Below are 14,361 nucleotides of genomic sequence, written 5' to 3'. Positions count from 1 at the left end.
CAAAGGAGTGTTTTTTTTCCCAGAATTGTATATTATTCCATTTAAGCAATGTTTGTTTAACTTGTGACATGATATTAAATAGATTGTTGTTATTTACTTCCGATAAATTGCTTTCACTAGAAATGCAAGCACTTTTTAGTTCTAGTAGCTATAAATAGATTAAGGGTTTACGATAATTAATCTTTGTTGGCTCCGGTACTCACATCCGGATTCTAAATCTGGATAAGACAGATATACCGGACATGATACTTATTCAGGTATCATGTGACAGACTTTTTAGTAAAAGAGATCCACTTTATTTAGTTTTAATTTTATAAGTGTGTGTCCGGGTATGTGTTCTTTGAAAATTGCATAATTATTCCAGATGTTTACTATAAAAGGTTTTATATTATATGCCATCTAAAACAGTTTATTTGTGACGTTTTTTACAATAACTAGTGCTGATGTTCTCTTCCTGGCTCTCTATTGGGGATGGGATACGTAAGAATAAATTAACTGTTTTAATTTTCCCTTTCACGTCTTATCTACTACTTACAAACTTCCTTTCCTGCCTCTTAAAGATTTATAGTTTTAAGATATATTATTGTATAGAGTTTCAGAATTTTTGGTTCTCAGACCTCAAATGGCACAGTTAAATTTCATGTCCGGATTCCATAATACTACAGTGCCTGCTTTATAATCTATGCAATAGGGTTTGGAGATTAACCCTTGCATGATTAACCCTTGCATAACATAACTAACTGGTAAATCAGAACTAAAGAAATTCAGGTTGCTATTATTTCAGAGCTATGTTCAGATAAGACTAGCTACAATTGAGAACCGTATCTCTGGAAGCAGATAAAGTAATAACCTTCTCTTCCTCCTTTTCCTCTCCTGAAGTATTAATTCTATGAAGACCAATTCCACCAGCATGAAGTTTTAATACGAAAACTTGAACTTACAGTTTTTGTCTGATGTTTAATCCTATCTTCAGTCACCATAATGTCCAATGCTTGTAGTGAGTAGTAAACTCAAATTAGACACAGGAAGCACCGTTATTTCATGATTTCCTTAAGACCGAATGATAGAAATTAACCCTTGTAGTTCTTATTTTATCTAAAGTTCATCTTTACAAATGCTTTGAACTCAGTATATGATACTGGAATTCATTACGTGTTTGAGATTTTTAATAACTAGATGGGTTTTTCTGTGATTCTGTGTTATCTTACAATATAGGTTTACAAGCTGTTCCATTTATCATACTGGTCCATATGAACATACCCTAAGGGTCAATTTATGCATTTATTGCATTAATAAAAATTGTTATTATATCCTTGATTTTTGATTATTACTAAAATGTTTTAATAAATGGTTCTATTTGTTTCCTACTTATAAAGCTGCTCCTCCTCTGTATTTAAAATATACTTTAAATTGTAAATTGATTCCTGGGAATATATAAGCTTATTTTAGCTATCCCTCTGAATGTGAATCTTGATATGCTGTCATAGTTTAGGGCCCAAATTGTGAAAGCATAGAAAGGATCATTTTCGAATTTGATATAATTTTCATTTTCCAAATTGGCTCTGAACTATTACAGAGGACTATATGTTATTGTCCTTCTCATTTGATCTATTTAAACCTTGTAAAGGTCACGTGAGGAGGCCTCATAGAAATATATAGTTTTTACATCTTTCTTTTTTGATATTGGCTTTTCTCTATCTCTCTAAATATCATATTAAAGGCTACTGTATTTACTGTATTTTCCTGGAACAGACTCTGACCACAATGTTTCCTAAAACTCTGCTGACTTCCTGTGCCAGCAACATCTAATTTACAGAGAACATTGCTTCTTATATCAGCTCTATTAATTAAGTCATGTAGGATGAGTGAAGACTGCAAATCTAAATCCTGATCTACCACCTCTATTCCAGTTTAGTACTTCTACTGCAACTGACCTCTGGCAAGAAAAAGGAGCACCAACTTATCCAATGAGAATTTTCTTTTGTCCATGTGTCATTAATTTAGCCCTTCTTGGTTATGCTCTCAAATATTTTGTTGTATCGAATATTTTTGCAGGCTCATCTTTTCCAGAACTTACATGGCACTTTACGTATGAGCTCTCTATTACAACAGACAGCGATCGTGATTCCAGAAGATACTTCCATCACTTGGACTACTTATAAGTTTTAAATTTCTGCACATTAGTCTTCTGCTTTGACTATGACTATTTCCTAAGCTATCCTTCTTTTTGAATCATCTAACTCGTAAGTCCTGCTGACCTCCTGCAGCTGAGGGCTCAACCCTTGGTGAATGTTAGTCATCGCAGGTGAAGATTCCATACCTACTGGCAATAGATTGCAACGCATTATCCGTGCCTTTAGACTATTTTGTTCACCATATTTTTGACCCTCCATACATCAATAACTCGAACAATCAATTTATATTGTTGGTTTTTTCCTTTTTTGTACTCTTTTCTTTTGTTCCATATACTTTACCATTGTTATTTGATCACCTCTTCGTAATAATTACCAATCTGTCTTGCACATTATGCAAGCCAGAAGTGGGGATACATTCTGCAAATGCCACTTCCTAGTATTAAGACTGTCACTTCTACTGATTCCTTGCCCAAGTTGCTGTGAAAATCCAGCCCTGTTAGATCTTCCAGATCTCCGTCCAGATTCTTCAGCGCTTCCACCGCCTCAACCATGATCAAAGAAAGAGAATTCAGAACCAACTGATACTTCATTTGAGATTTACAGTTGCTGTTTATGGACATTATAGATTCATATTTTGTTTTATTTTCAGTTTATTTTCAGTTTAGCAGTAATCCTGTCTATATATTGAAAAGGTTTTATTTTTATTTTCCTATTATTTCCTTTATTGTTCTAAATGTTTTTCTAAGAGTTTCCCCGTTATTTCTGTTTATGTAATTTAAATTGAAGTTGATATTGCTCAGATACAAGGGTAACATCAAACCCTAATACTGGCTATGATATCATAATGTAGGTGTAAACCCTGTTAGTATCAACCAGTTATGCAATTGTTTAACTTTGGTGTAGGCTTGCTTAAGCTGCATGTCTTTCTGTAGGTTTGACTAAGCTCCAAGTGGGGTAACGGATATATAAAATGTTTCCCATACTTTCAGGTCATTATGCATATGTCAAGATTCATGCATGACCTTTGTTAATATAAATTTTCCTAGGATTAACCATTTTTGCTGTATAAGGCAACCTCATACTTGCTATCCACTTTTTAGTGCTCATGATTGGATGCTAATGATGAGTAATAGTAAGGTCTAGGCATTCCGACCTGTTTAAGGATTCTGAATACCTACAACCTAAAACAGCCTGCAATCAGAGTACTAACCGTATATTTGTTGAGCCACCATAACAATGCTTAATCAAAACCACTATTCTTTCCGAGGACCACTGAGATACATACATTAGATTATCTCCCCATGCACTATGCTACAGATACAATAGAAGCCATAGAAAGACCTGAAAGTATTTATTAGCATGATCCACCTGAAATTGCTATTACCCATATACCTATACTTCATGAGATTTTGTAGATGAACTCATGAATTTGTCCCATTCATAAAACCTCTCTCACTACAGGTTTGAGTAAGTCTCAAGAGAGATGACATCAGGATTAAGCCCAAGGGATTGGGTAATATAAAGGGAATTCCATATGCCCCAAATAATATATCACCTGAGAATGAAGTTTCCTGTCTTGCACCATACCTTCTAGCAATTTGTAGGACCAAAACTCGCCCTCTCGTTTGATAGCTTGCTACCTTCTGGAATGGATGATGACAAGCTTGACGAGCTTTGTGTCACCCCTCCCCAGAGGGGGTGACAAGTGGGGAATGTATAATTATGGTACAGCCAGAGACCCCCCCACTGGAATGGTGGCGGGCCCAGTCATAGAGCTCAGGCCATTACAGACCTTGGCTGAGTCAGAAATCTGATGGCTGACATAACTGGGAGCTTACTGGAAAAGTATGGCCTAGTTTGTAGCCCAGATTGAGGCCTAAAAGTTAAGTCAATAGATATGGAAACAAAATGGAGGATTTCAACACAAAATGGAAGCCCATATCTGTTACAAAGTGGAATTTTCTCTAATGTAAGTTAGAAAAACAAGTTGAGAAATAAGTGAGTCATAGCAGGTGCAAAGAAAATAGGGAACTAGCTGTTCCAGAGAGGAGGGAGACTTCCTGTGAGCAGGATTGTGGTCAGCTGGTCAGCTGGTGTGAGAAAGGAAAGGCGTAGCAAGATAGAAGCTACTCATTAGCATGAGCCAATCAGTGACAACCATGACATTAGCATAGATCCAATCAGGTATATCTACTGTCATATTATCCATATCCTGAGGGCACCTATAAAAATCAGGGTATTTCCTGGTTTGAGTTAGAGAGAATAGGGTTGCCACTCTCTCTCCAAGGGAAACCAATGTGTCCAGCAGAATTGACAAATTACCTAATTGCTTTCCCTTGTAAAACCTCTAATTGATAAAAGAAATTATAAAAGATTAGCAAATAATTAACACCTGTTTGCAGCTTATCATATTCCTATAATTAATTGTACATGCCTGTTGTCCATCACTGATTTGACTTGTACCTTGGCAAATAAACTCCTCATTCCAAATGATGATTTGTGGGCTTCACTTAATGATCAAAGGCTGTAAGTATAAATGCATTGTATAACTTGTAATCTAAATCCAGTTTGTCATAAGGCTGGTATCTTTTCCTTAGATCTAACATCTCCCTTAGAGGCAATAACTCCTTGATTACCCCAGTACTAGTGTTATTTAGAGATGGAGTCAGATTAAGGTCACTCTAGCCTTCTTGGGGGGGCTTGGGACCCCTTAATTCTCAACACTCCCCACCCCAGAAGGGATGCATCCGTCGTCAGCATTTTCTGCGGCTGAGGAATTTCGAATGGTCGTCCCATGATCAAATTGGGCTGAATTGTCCACCACTGAAGAAAGTTGCGGAAGTCTGTGGACAGTCTGACAACATCCTCTAGATTCCCCATAGCTGGATACCACTGGGAAGCTAGGGTCCATTGGGCTGATCTCGTATGTAGACGTGCCATGGGTGTTGCATGAACTGTGGAGGCCATGTGCCCCAAGAGTCTCAATATCTGCTGGGTTGTGACCTGCTGAGATGCTCAGGTGCCTGGCGGGAGAGAGAAGCCATAGCATCGTTGTACTTCTTGATCTGGTCGACGAGATCCTCCACCTTCTGTCTGAAAAGATTATCCCCCTGGCAAGGTACATCTGCCATCCTCTGCTGAACCGAATTGTCCAGATTAAAAACACGCAGCCATGAGAGTCTGCACATTGCTATACCCTGAGCAGAGATTCTGGATGCTACATCAAAAGTGTCGTAAGCACCCCTGGCCAGGAATTTACGACACGTCTTCTGCTTCCTGACCACCTTGCAAAAAGGCTCGGCCTGCTCCGGAGGGAGGGCATCGACCAAGGTACACAGCTGCCTCACCGAGTTCTGCAAGTGAACGCTCATGAAGAGCTGGCAAGATTGAATATGGGCATTGAGCATAGTGGCCTGATACGTTTTCCTCCCAAAAGAGTCCAAGGTCCTAGCTTCTCCGCTTGGGAGCGCCAAGGCATAGTCCCTAGTACTCTTGGCTCTCTTGAGGGCGGAGTCCACCACCATGGAGTTGTGGGGTAGCTGAGACCTCATCAACCCAGGTTCACTGTGGATCTGATACTGGGAATCAGTCTTCTTCAGGATCACAGGACCAGACACAGGGAACGACCAGTTTCGCATAAGGAGTTCCTTTATTACCTTATGCAAAGGAGTCGTCACAGCTTCCTTAGGTGGAGAGGGATAATCCAGGACCTCAAGCATCTCAGCCCTGGGCTCATCCTTCACCTCCATAGGGAATGGCATGGCCACATCCATTTCCCGAACAAAAGATGAAAAAGAGAGGCTCTCAGGAGGAGACAGTCTCCTTTCAGGTGGAGGGGAAGGTTCAGAGGGAACCCCAAAAGACTCGTTGGAGAAAAATATCTGGGATGTTCCTCTGACTCCCACAAGCGGTCCTCTTCAGTATTGGAAATCACTTCCCTAAGGGAGCTCCGAGACTGAGCCTGCCTCGACGCCGAGGAATGACGTCCTCGATGGCGATGTCGAGAAGCTGATGCCCGCTTGGACTCCGGTGCAGCTTCCTCCACCGACGTCGAAGGGGAGCTGACCTGGGTGGCAGCCGACACCGGCACCGCAAGCAGCACTGAAGACTGAGACCTCACAGCAGATGAAGGGCCAGGCGCCGCTGCAGCAGACGGCCCTCCTCCACCTCCCTCAGGAGGGTATTCTAGTCATCAACCATCCTCTCTGTGAAAAAGAATTTTCTGACATTTCTCCTAAGCGTAGCACCCTGCAACCTCAATTCATGTCTTTCCCCATCTTTGCTCTCAGTTAATGTAGTTCTACCTTTGGTCCTCACTGTCTGTGTGTATCACATTTTTCTTGTTTTCATCTTTTAGAATGTAAGTCGCCTAGATGGTGCAGCCATATGGCGGGGTAGAAAGTAATTGTGTGAAGTATTGAGAGCTTTCTTGGAGAAGGCTGATCACCTCCATTTGCTTGTGGGCAGAGGGAAGGAGTGAAGAAAATATGTTCTGAAGTGAGACTGTGCAATAACAGCAGGCAGAGAATAGTGAGCACCTGGGGTGAAGCGATTCAAAGGCTGCTGGAGTGTTCTCCCCAGAAACTTTTGCCAGATGGGTAGCATGGAGTAGTCTGGTATGGGCGAGGTAGTAATTCACAGTATTATGAAGTTTTCTATCAAGTTAGCTGGGTGGTCAGTAAAATCAGCTGGTTGGTCTATCCATTCAAAAAGTCTTGGGGAGAACATTTACTGCTGTTATGTCACCCCTTTGCTGTGAGGACTTGTATCCTGCTGTCCATGGAGATTACCTGCTACAGGTAAGTAACTTGGTTTTCTTTCTAGTAAATTCTACTTTGAAACCTAGTTACTTAACCACACAGCTATCTTTATGGATGTTATAAACAGTGACACCCAGTGGTTGAACTGTGTAGTTTGCTATGTGTATTATGGCAATACTTGTTGCTTTGGGACAGTGACACCCTATGGTTAAATTGTAAAATCCATCCTTTAACTTCTTTAAACAGTGACATCTAATAATTTGATGTATTATATTTGGTTTCATTATATTATTCTTTCCAATCAAACTGAATGGGTATTGTTCTTTCTCTCCTCAGTCATACACACAGGCACACATATATATAGAGGGGTTGGAAAGCATTCCATGAGCCATGCTCAACATGCTTTCCTGACTTGTTCAACAAATGGTATGAGAACAAAACTCAAGAGTGGAAGATGACACAAGCGCCAAGATTATCAATAAAAATGTTTATTCTTCAACATGTACAGTACTGATGGTAGAACCCCAACATGGGCTGTGTTTTAGCATGCAGATCTTCTTGGTTCTTAGATGCCAGCTAGAGAATGGGACGGGGACCTGCAGTAACTGTAGGGATGGGGACGGGGACACTTTGTCCCCCCCTGTCATTTTCTACTTTGAAGTCTGTTAATGAAGTGGATTGTTATTTATGTTTGAGTGATGCAGACAATGATATTTTGATTTTTTTTGGAAAAACAAGCAAACATGCTGGCCACAACTAGCAAAATTTGCATGGGGGATCCTGTACATCCTGCTACCAGCACATCTTCTAAGAAGACAACTTCTATTCCAGGAAGGACTGTGGAAAACAGGAGAGCTAGATTGAATCCTGAGATTGTTGATGACTTATTTATCTACAGATTAAAAAAAAACATAATAGTGCTTCATAGGGCATATGTTTCCCCTCTAGGGTATATAGAATGGGTTGTATTTTATATCTCTGGACATTTTAACAGTGTGAATTAGGATTCTTTGGTGTAGTAGAAATCAGCTATTGTTGGGGTTGGAAGGGTAGAGAGTGGTGGTGAGGACAGTTATTATAGCTGCTCACTGTTATTGTTTTTTATTTATAATTTAAACCCAACGGTTGCACAGCATATTGTTCCTTTTTATACTTTAATAAAAAGGTTTAATATAAAATGATAATTGTTTGATGCTTCTGTAGATAAGGAGCCCATGGGGATGGGGCGGGGACGGGGATGGGGCAGGGACGGAGGCGGAATCCATGGGGATGGGGCAGGGATGGAGACCAACTTTGTCCCCGTGTCATTCTCTAATGCTAGCAACAAGATCATATAAACAAGCTGAGTGTGAAGTCTTTTAAAATCGTATCCAATTTTATTTATTTTTTTTTTTAACTGTTTATTTTATTATTTTCATATATACACTCGACAGTACTACTACTACTACTATTAAACATTTCTATAGCACTACTAGACTTACGCAGCGCTGTACAAATTAACATGAAAAGACAGTCCCTGCTCAACAGAACTTACAATCTAAATTGGACAGACGAACAGACAGCTAGGGGTGAGGAAATTGCAGTGGTAGGGGTGATAAGTAAGGAAAACAGTTCTAATACAGCAAAATTACTAACCAATAACTACCATAACAGGTTCCTTCCAGTCAACCCTGTCATGCTTATTTCATCCCCCCTCCCCCTTCCTTCCCCTTTCCGTATCTTATCAAATCTACCTTTCGCAACACTGCATTTTAGTCTTTACTGTCCAGAGGTGCGCTATGATGATTGCCATTGTTCATAGGGTTTCCAAATTTTTTGATGTTGTATTAGTCGGCCGGTTCGCAGTGCAATATGTTTTGACATCAAGCATATGTAGTCTAGTTTCTGCAGGACTCTCTGAAGGCTTGGAAGCGTTGGCTGCTTCCAAGCTGCTGCCAGAACCAGCTTGCTGGCCACGAACACTTGTCCAGCAAATTGGTGTATTGGGTTCTGAACTCCCTTGGGTTTGAAGTGCAGTAAACAATGGTCCATTTTCATTGGATAGGTCACCCCTGTTACCTCAGATAGAAATTGCAAAGTCTGTGCCCAGTATGCCTGAGCATGTTTACAGGACCACCAGATGTGGAACATATCACCCGTTTCATCACACTGTCGCCAGCATTTAGCGGAGCCTGTTCGGAACATTTTTACAATGCGATGCCGAGTATAATACCAACAATATAGTATTTTATGGCCACTTTCAACCATGGCACTGGAGATTGAAACTTTAAGCAAGGATCTGAATGCTAGTTTCCATTGTGGAGGTGTGTATGTCTCCCCCAGGGCCTCACCCCACTTGTCCAAATAATGTTCTATTGGGTTGGAGTATAGTAAGAGCGCTCTGTAAAGTCTGGAAATATTACCTCTACCCCCCCCCCCCCTTTCACCAATCCACTTTCTGTCCCTGTTTCTGATAGGCTAAGCTCTCCCTTTGCTCTTCGAGATATAAAGTCCCGCACTTTCATATCCAATTTTATGACACAAAGTATCAGAACTCATAGCCTTGAAGACACTGATACTTTGGAGTTTATATTGTTGTTCAAAGATACGAGCTTTGATACTTTTTGTGTTGCTGATTTTAAGACTTCACCCTCAGTATGTTTATATGATCTCTTTGCTGGCATCTGAGAACCCCCGATGAAGGCCTGCGTGCTGAAATACGGCCCATATTGGATTTCTACCATCAGCACTGTACATGTTGAAGAATAAACTTCTTTATTGGTCATCTTGGAGCTTGTGACTGGCATCTTCCAGTCTTGAGTTTTGTTCTTGCCTGTTTGTGGAAGTTTTTGTTTTCCCGTTTGGTTTACAGATGTATTATGTGACATTAGATGATTTAACTCTGGTTCATCTCAGAGTAGGGACATGAAGGTAAATCTTACCTTGGGAGCCCCCTTATTCTTCATGCTGTTTGTCCATGGAGAAAACAAATTTGCTTGACTATAATGGTGTTCTCTGTGCAGTAGGATTAGTAGTCCTATATTCTTTCCCACCCCTCAAATATTCATTTTAATCACTTATTTGCTCTGTATGCTGTTAGCTTTGGCATAGACTGTGAAGCTTTACAGATGGTTGTATGATGCACTTTCTACTGCATGTGGGCTGACACTATACAATGATGTTACCCACATGTGGAAAAGTTAATCTTGCTATACATGGTACAGATACAGATAAGCATTGTTGTTTTATTTGTTTTTGTCTGTATCACTGCTAGATAATTCATCTGTGCCTTGTAGGCCTTGAGGCAGAATACTAAACCCAACTGAGAGACACAATTATAATTAGAAACCATATAGTAGATTTTCAGCAGATATTTATAGAAAGCAAAGAAAGAAGTGCATAGCTCTTTGTGGTACCCTCTACTTCCCAGAATGTCATTCAAGATCTGTCTGGCTGTCTCCTAAGTTTGTGTAGTGTTCTCTGCCTCCCAGCTTTCTATGCAGGGCCTAGTTTCTGCCACAGGTTCACTCTCTCCTGTTGTATGTGGCATTAAGCAACTCAGGTTAGCAGAGTGTGTCATACATCATGACATCTTTTCTCCCTACACATAAGCGTTGTGTGCTTAGCAAAGTTCCTGGACATTTTTTTTTTAATGGCTGTATCTATGATAACTGTCTTCTTCAACTGATCTCATCTTTTCTGTAGGATTCAAGTTTGATGTTCGGCTCTATGTGTTGGTAACCTCCTATGATCCTCTCGTTATCTACCTTTACGAAGAAGGCTTGGCCAGGTATGCATCCCTTACTGCATGCTGCATAATGAACTGTATGAGTTCAGCAATCATCAGCAAAGGCCATAATTTTGCAAAGGCAATCCCTGTTTGCATCTGTGTGATTTCCTCTTCAACTTCCGCAGCAATGGCTCCAAATATAAAATGAAGAAAATATCTGAAACTGTGTTATTTACTATCACCACTGAAATCAGTAAAGTATGTCCAGGAAAGGGACCTGCAGCCTGCATGTTTCCAGTACTGCAAACAGTAAATCCCAGTTGACACATTCAAATGCTTTCTGAGCATCTAGCCTAGTTAGTAGCATTGGTACTTTGCTACTTTCAGACAATTCTCACCTGATCAGTATGTACTACCTATTCTATTTGAGCTTTTCTGCAGTATTCGAATAGGATTCACAGCAGTTTACAATTTAAAAATAAAATAACAATGGAGGACATTAACAAGTTGAAATACATATAAATTAAAAAAAAAAAAAAAGAAATCGTTGAGCATAGTCCAAGCCACTAATTATTGTTCAAACAAGTAAATTTTCAGGACTTTCCTGAATGAAAAATAAGAAGGCATGTACTTCAAGTTCCGAGATAACAAATTCCACAGTCCAGCCCCAGAGAAGGGGAAAGAACCCTCAAAAATGGATTTAAAGTAGACATTTTTTAAAATGGAGAAGCCCAGTTTCAAAGTTCATAGGAACTCTAAACTTCTGTCAAGAGATGGAAACACAAGTAATTCACCTAACCCTTCTGAGTTTAAACCAAAAATTGATTAAAAATTAAATTCTTTTAAAATGAATACATTTACTTACCATCAACCAATGAAAAACTTGTAAAGTAGAAGATACGCTATCAAAACGACCATCCCACTTATCAATCTAATAGCAGTATTCTGCAATAACTGCAGGCAATTAAAAAACTTATTTGATATACGAGAGTATAATGAATTGCAATGATCCAGTTGTTGCAGCAAAACGTCTTGGGCTATGGTCCTAAAATCTTTGCCTAAAAAAAAAAAAAAAAAATCTTATTGCCCGTAATTGTTGAAGCTTAAAAATATCTTTTGCTGAGCATTAATCTGCTTTTCAAATAGCAAAGTAGAGTCTAGAATTATACCCTAGAGTGATCTGAGGCCATTATTTTTGCATTTATTTTTAGATCAAAGTTAATTAGAGAAACTGCTTCATAAAACTCCACCCATGTGAGATCGTTGTCAGGTTTAGGAATTACTGTGATGACCCTATAGAAATTTGAAGGGAATTTTTTTCTTCCTCCATGACTTGTTCAAAATAAGTTGCCAGCAGCAAAGCAATTTGCTCCTGCAGGAATTTATAAAATTCTACTGGGAGCCCATTTGGGCTCAGCGTTTTGCTTGCTTTATGATGTATAGGATATCAGCTTATTTTCGAAAGAGAAGGACGCCCATCTTTCGACACATCGGAAGATGGGCGTCCATCTCACAGGGTCGCCCAAATCGGCATAATCGAAAGCTGATTTTGGGCGTCCCCAACTGCTTTCCGTTGCGGGAACGACCACAGTTCACGGGGGTGTGTCGGAGGCGTAGCGAAGGCGGGACTTGGGCGTGCCTAACACATGGGCGTCCTCGACCCGTAATGAAAAAAAAAAAGGGCGTCCCTGACAAGCATTTGGATGACTTTACCTGGTCCTGTTTTTCTTACGACCAAGGCACAAAAAGGTGCCCGAACTGACCAGATGACCACCGGAGAGAATCGGGGATGACCTCCCCTTACTCCCCCAGTGGTCACTAACCCCATCCCACCCTCAAAAAACAACTTTAAAAATATGTTGTGCCAGCCTCAAATGTCAGGTCCATCGCAGCAGTATGCAGGTCCCTGGAGCAGTTTTAGTGGGTGCAGTGCACTTCAGGCAGGCGGACCCAGGCCCATCCTCCCCCTACCTGTTACACTTGTAGTGGTAAATGTGAGCCCTCCAAAACTCACCAGAAACCCATTGTACCCACATCTAGGTGCCCCCTTCACCCGTAAGGGCTATGGTAGTGGTGTACAGTTGGAGGTAGTGGGTTTTGAGGGGGGGGGGTTGGGGGGCTCAGCACACAGTAAGGGAGCTATGTACCTGGGAGCAATTTATGAAGTCCACTGCAGTGCCCCCTAGGGTGCCTGGTTGCTGTCCTGGCATGTCAGGGGGAGCAGTGCACTACGAATACTGGCTCCTCCCACGACCAAAGGGCTTGAATTTGATCGTTTCTGAGATGGGCGTCCTTAGTTTCCATTATCGCAGAAAATCAGAAACGACCAAGTCTAGGGATGACCATCTCTAGGAACGATCTAAATGTCAAGATTTGGGCGTCCCCGACCGTATTATCGAAATGAAAGATGGACGCCAATCTTGTTTTGATAATTGGGTTTCCCTGCCCTTTCGCGGGGACGTTTTGCGAGGACGTCCTGAGGAAAACTTGGGCGCCCCTTTCGATTATCCCCCTCCAGATGACATTTTTAGATGTAATGCCTGCAATTCAGATTCTGTAAATTTCAGACAGCTCTGATCACAGAGATACATCTGCAATTATTCCCAGGATGTCTATGACTCGATAAAATTCAGTAAAGTGTTTAACAAATAATAGCAACTGTTCAGTAAATGGTGGCAGATAAAGACCTGCATGGTCCATGTAGTCTGCCTAACAAGTCGGCCTGATCCGCAGCCATCTATGCAGGTTATTGTCATTCATGATTAAACACTGGTTGGCAATTTGCCATTATGCCAACCACATATAAGCAGTTAAATGAGAAGTGTTGAAACATTATGTTAATCCAAAGTATATTTTTAAAAAACTATTGTATCATAGTCTCTCTTTTGAAGTTAATTGCGAATGCAATAGATTTCCTTTGTCTCCTCAATCCAGTTAGTCAAATTTGCTCTCATTTTGGTCACTATTACTAAGCATCACCAACACCTCTCTTGTATCAATTTGCTCCCCCTAATCAGTTCTTAAGTTATCTGTTTCAAAAAAGTCATTTACTTCATAATATAAAATAAACAAAAACTCCCACAAATGGGGGCCTGTGTGGTTCAGACTGCAGAGGAAAAACTGGCAGAAGGTGAAACGGGAAATAAGAAATTCTGTTTGCTACCTCCATCTGGTGCCTGGAGGACAATGGGTGGGAGAATAGATAGACTTAAGTTGACAGCAGTGGCTCTGGTCTACCCTCATTCTTCGTTCTGCAGTAGCTGATTTACCATTTTAAAAATTTGCCTTGGAAGTCATTGAATCAGCACATCAGAGAGACTCCTCCAAGTGTTTAGACCCTAGGTGCATGCTTGTTTTGCTTGTGCTTTAATCCTACCAAAAGGCTTTGACAATGTGTGGTACATTAAATTATAATGAATGAATGAATAAATAAACTTCAAAATTCAGCAGTGAGACTTGTCTTTCCCCAGTGTTGCTATACCCATGTAACCCTTGTACTTAAGTCACACAGCTTTTTATCTGCTTCTGTATATAGTTCGTTTTTCTTAATGCATTTATTCTGCCGCTCTTCATTACTTCTTCTCTTCTGGCCCTATTTAAATCCAGTATAAAAACACATATTTTTGAGGCCTGTCTTATACAATTAGTCTTGTTGGTTTTAACCATTTTTTTAAATAAGTGAAATTACTAAAGTCTTTTTGTTCTGTGTATTCTCTTGACTTCTCTGGTAAGGTCTGTGGAGAAGGGACTGAAATAA

General features: G+C 40.4%; 1 protein-coding gene across 1 annotated transcript in view; it reads left to right on the top strand.

Annotated features, from left to right (window-relative positions):
- Window positions 1-14,361, top strand: part of TTLL5 (tubulin tyrosine ligase like 5) — a 482,374-nt gene that overhangs the window by 91,495 nt on the left and 376,518 nt on the right. Inside the window, exon 9 of the mRNA XM_030213729.1 lies at window positions 10,580-10,664. Within this exon, the coding sequence (XP_030069589.1) occupies window positions 10,580-10,664 (85 nt within the window). The remainder of the gene's footprint in view (window positions 1-10,579; window positions 10,665-14,361) is intronic.

Source organism: Microcaecilia unicolor, chromosome 9 (assembly GCF_901765095.1).
Source record: "Microcaecilia unicolor chromosome 9, aMicUni1.1, whole genome shotgun sequence".
NCBI classification, from domain to species: Eukaryota; Metazoa; Chordata; class Amphibia; order Gymnophiona; family Siphonopidae; genus Microcaecilia; species Microcaecilia unicolor.
The sequence above is the reverse complement of the archived record's forward strand: the minus strand, read 5'-3'. Positions and strand labels throughout refer to the sequence as shown.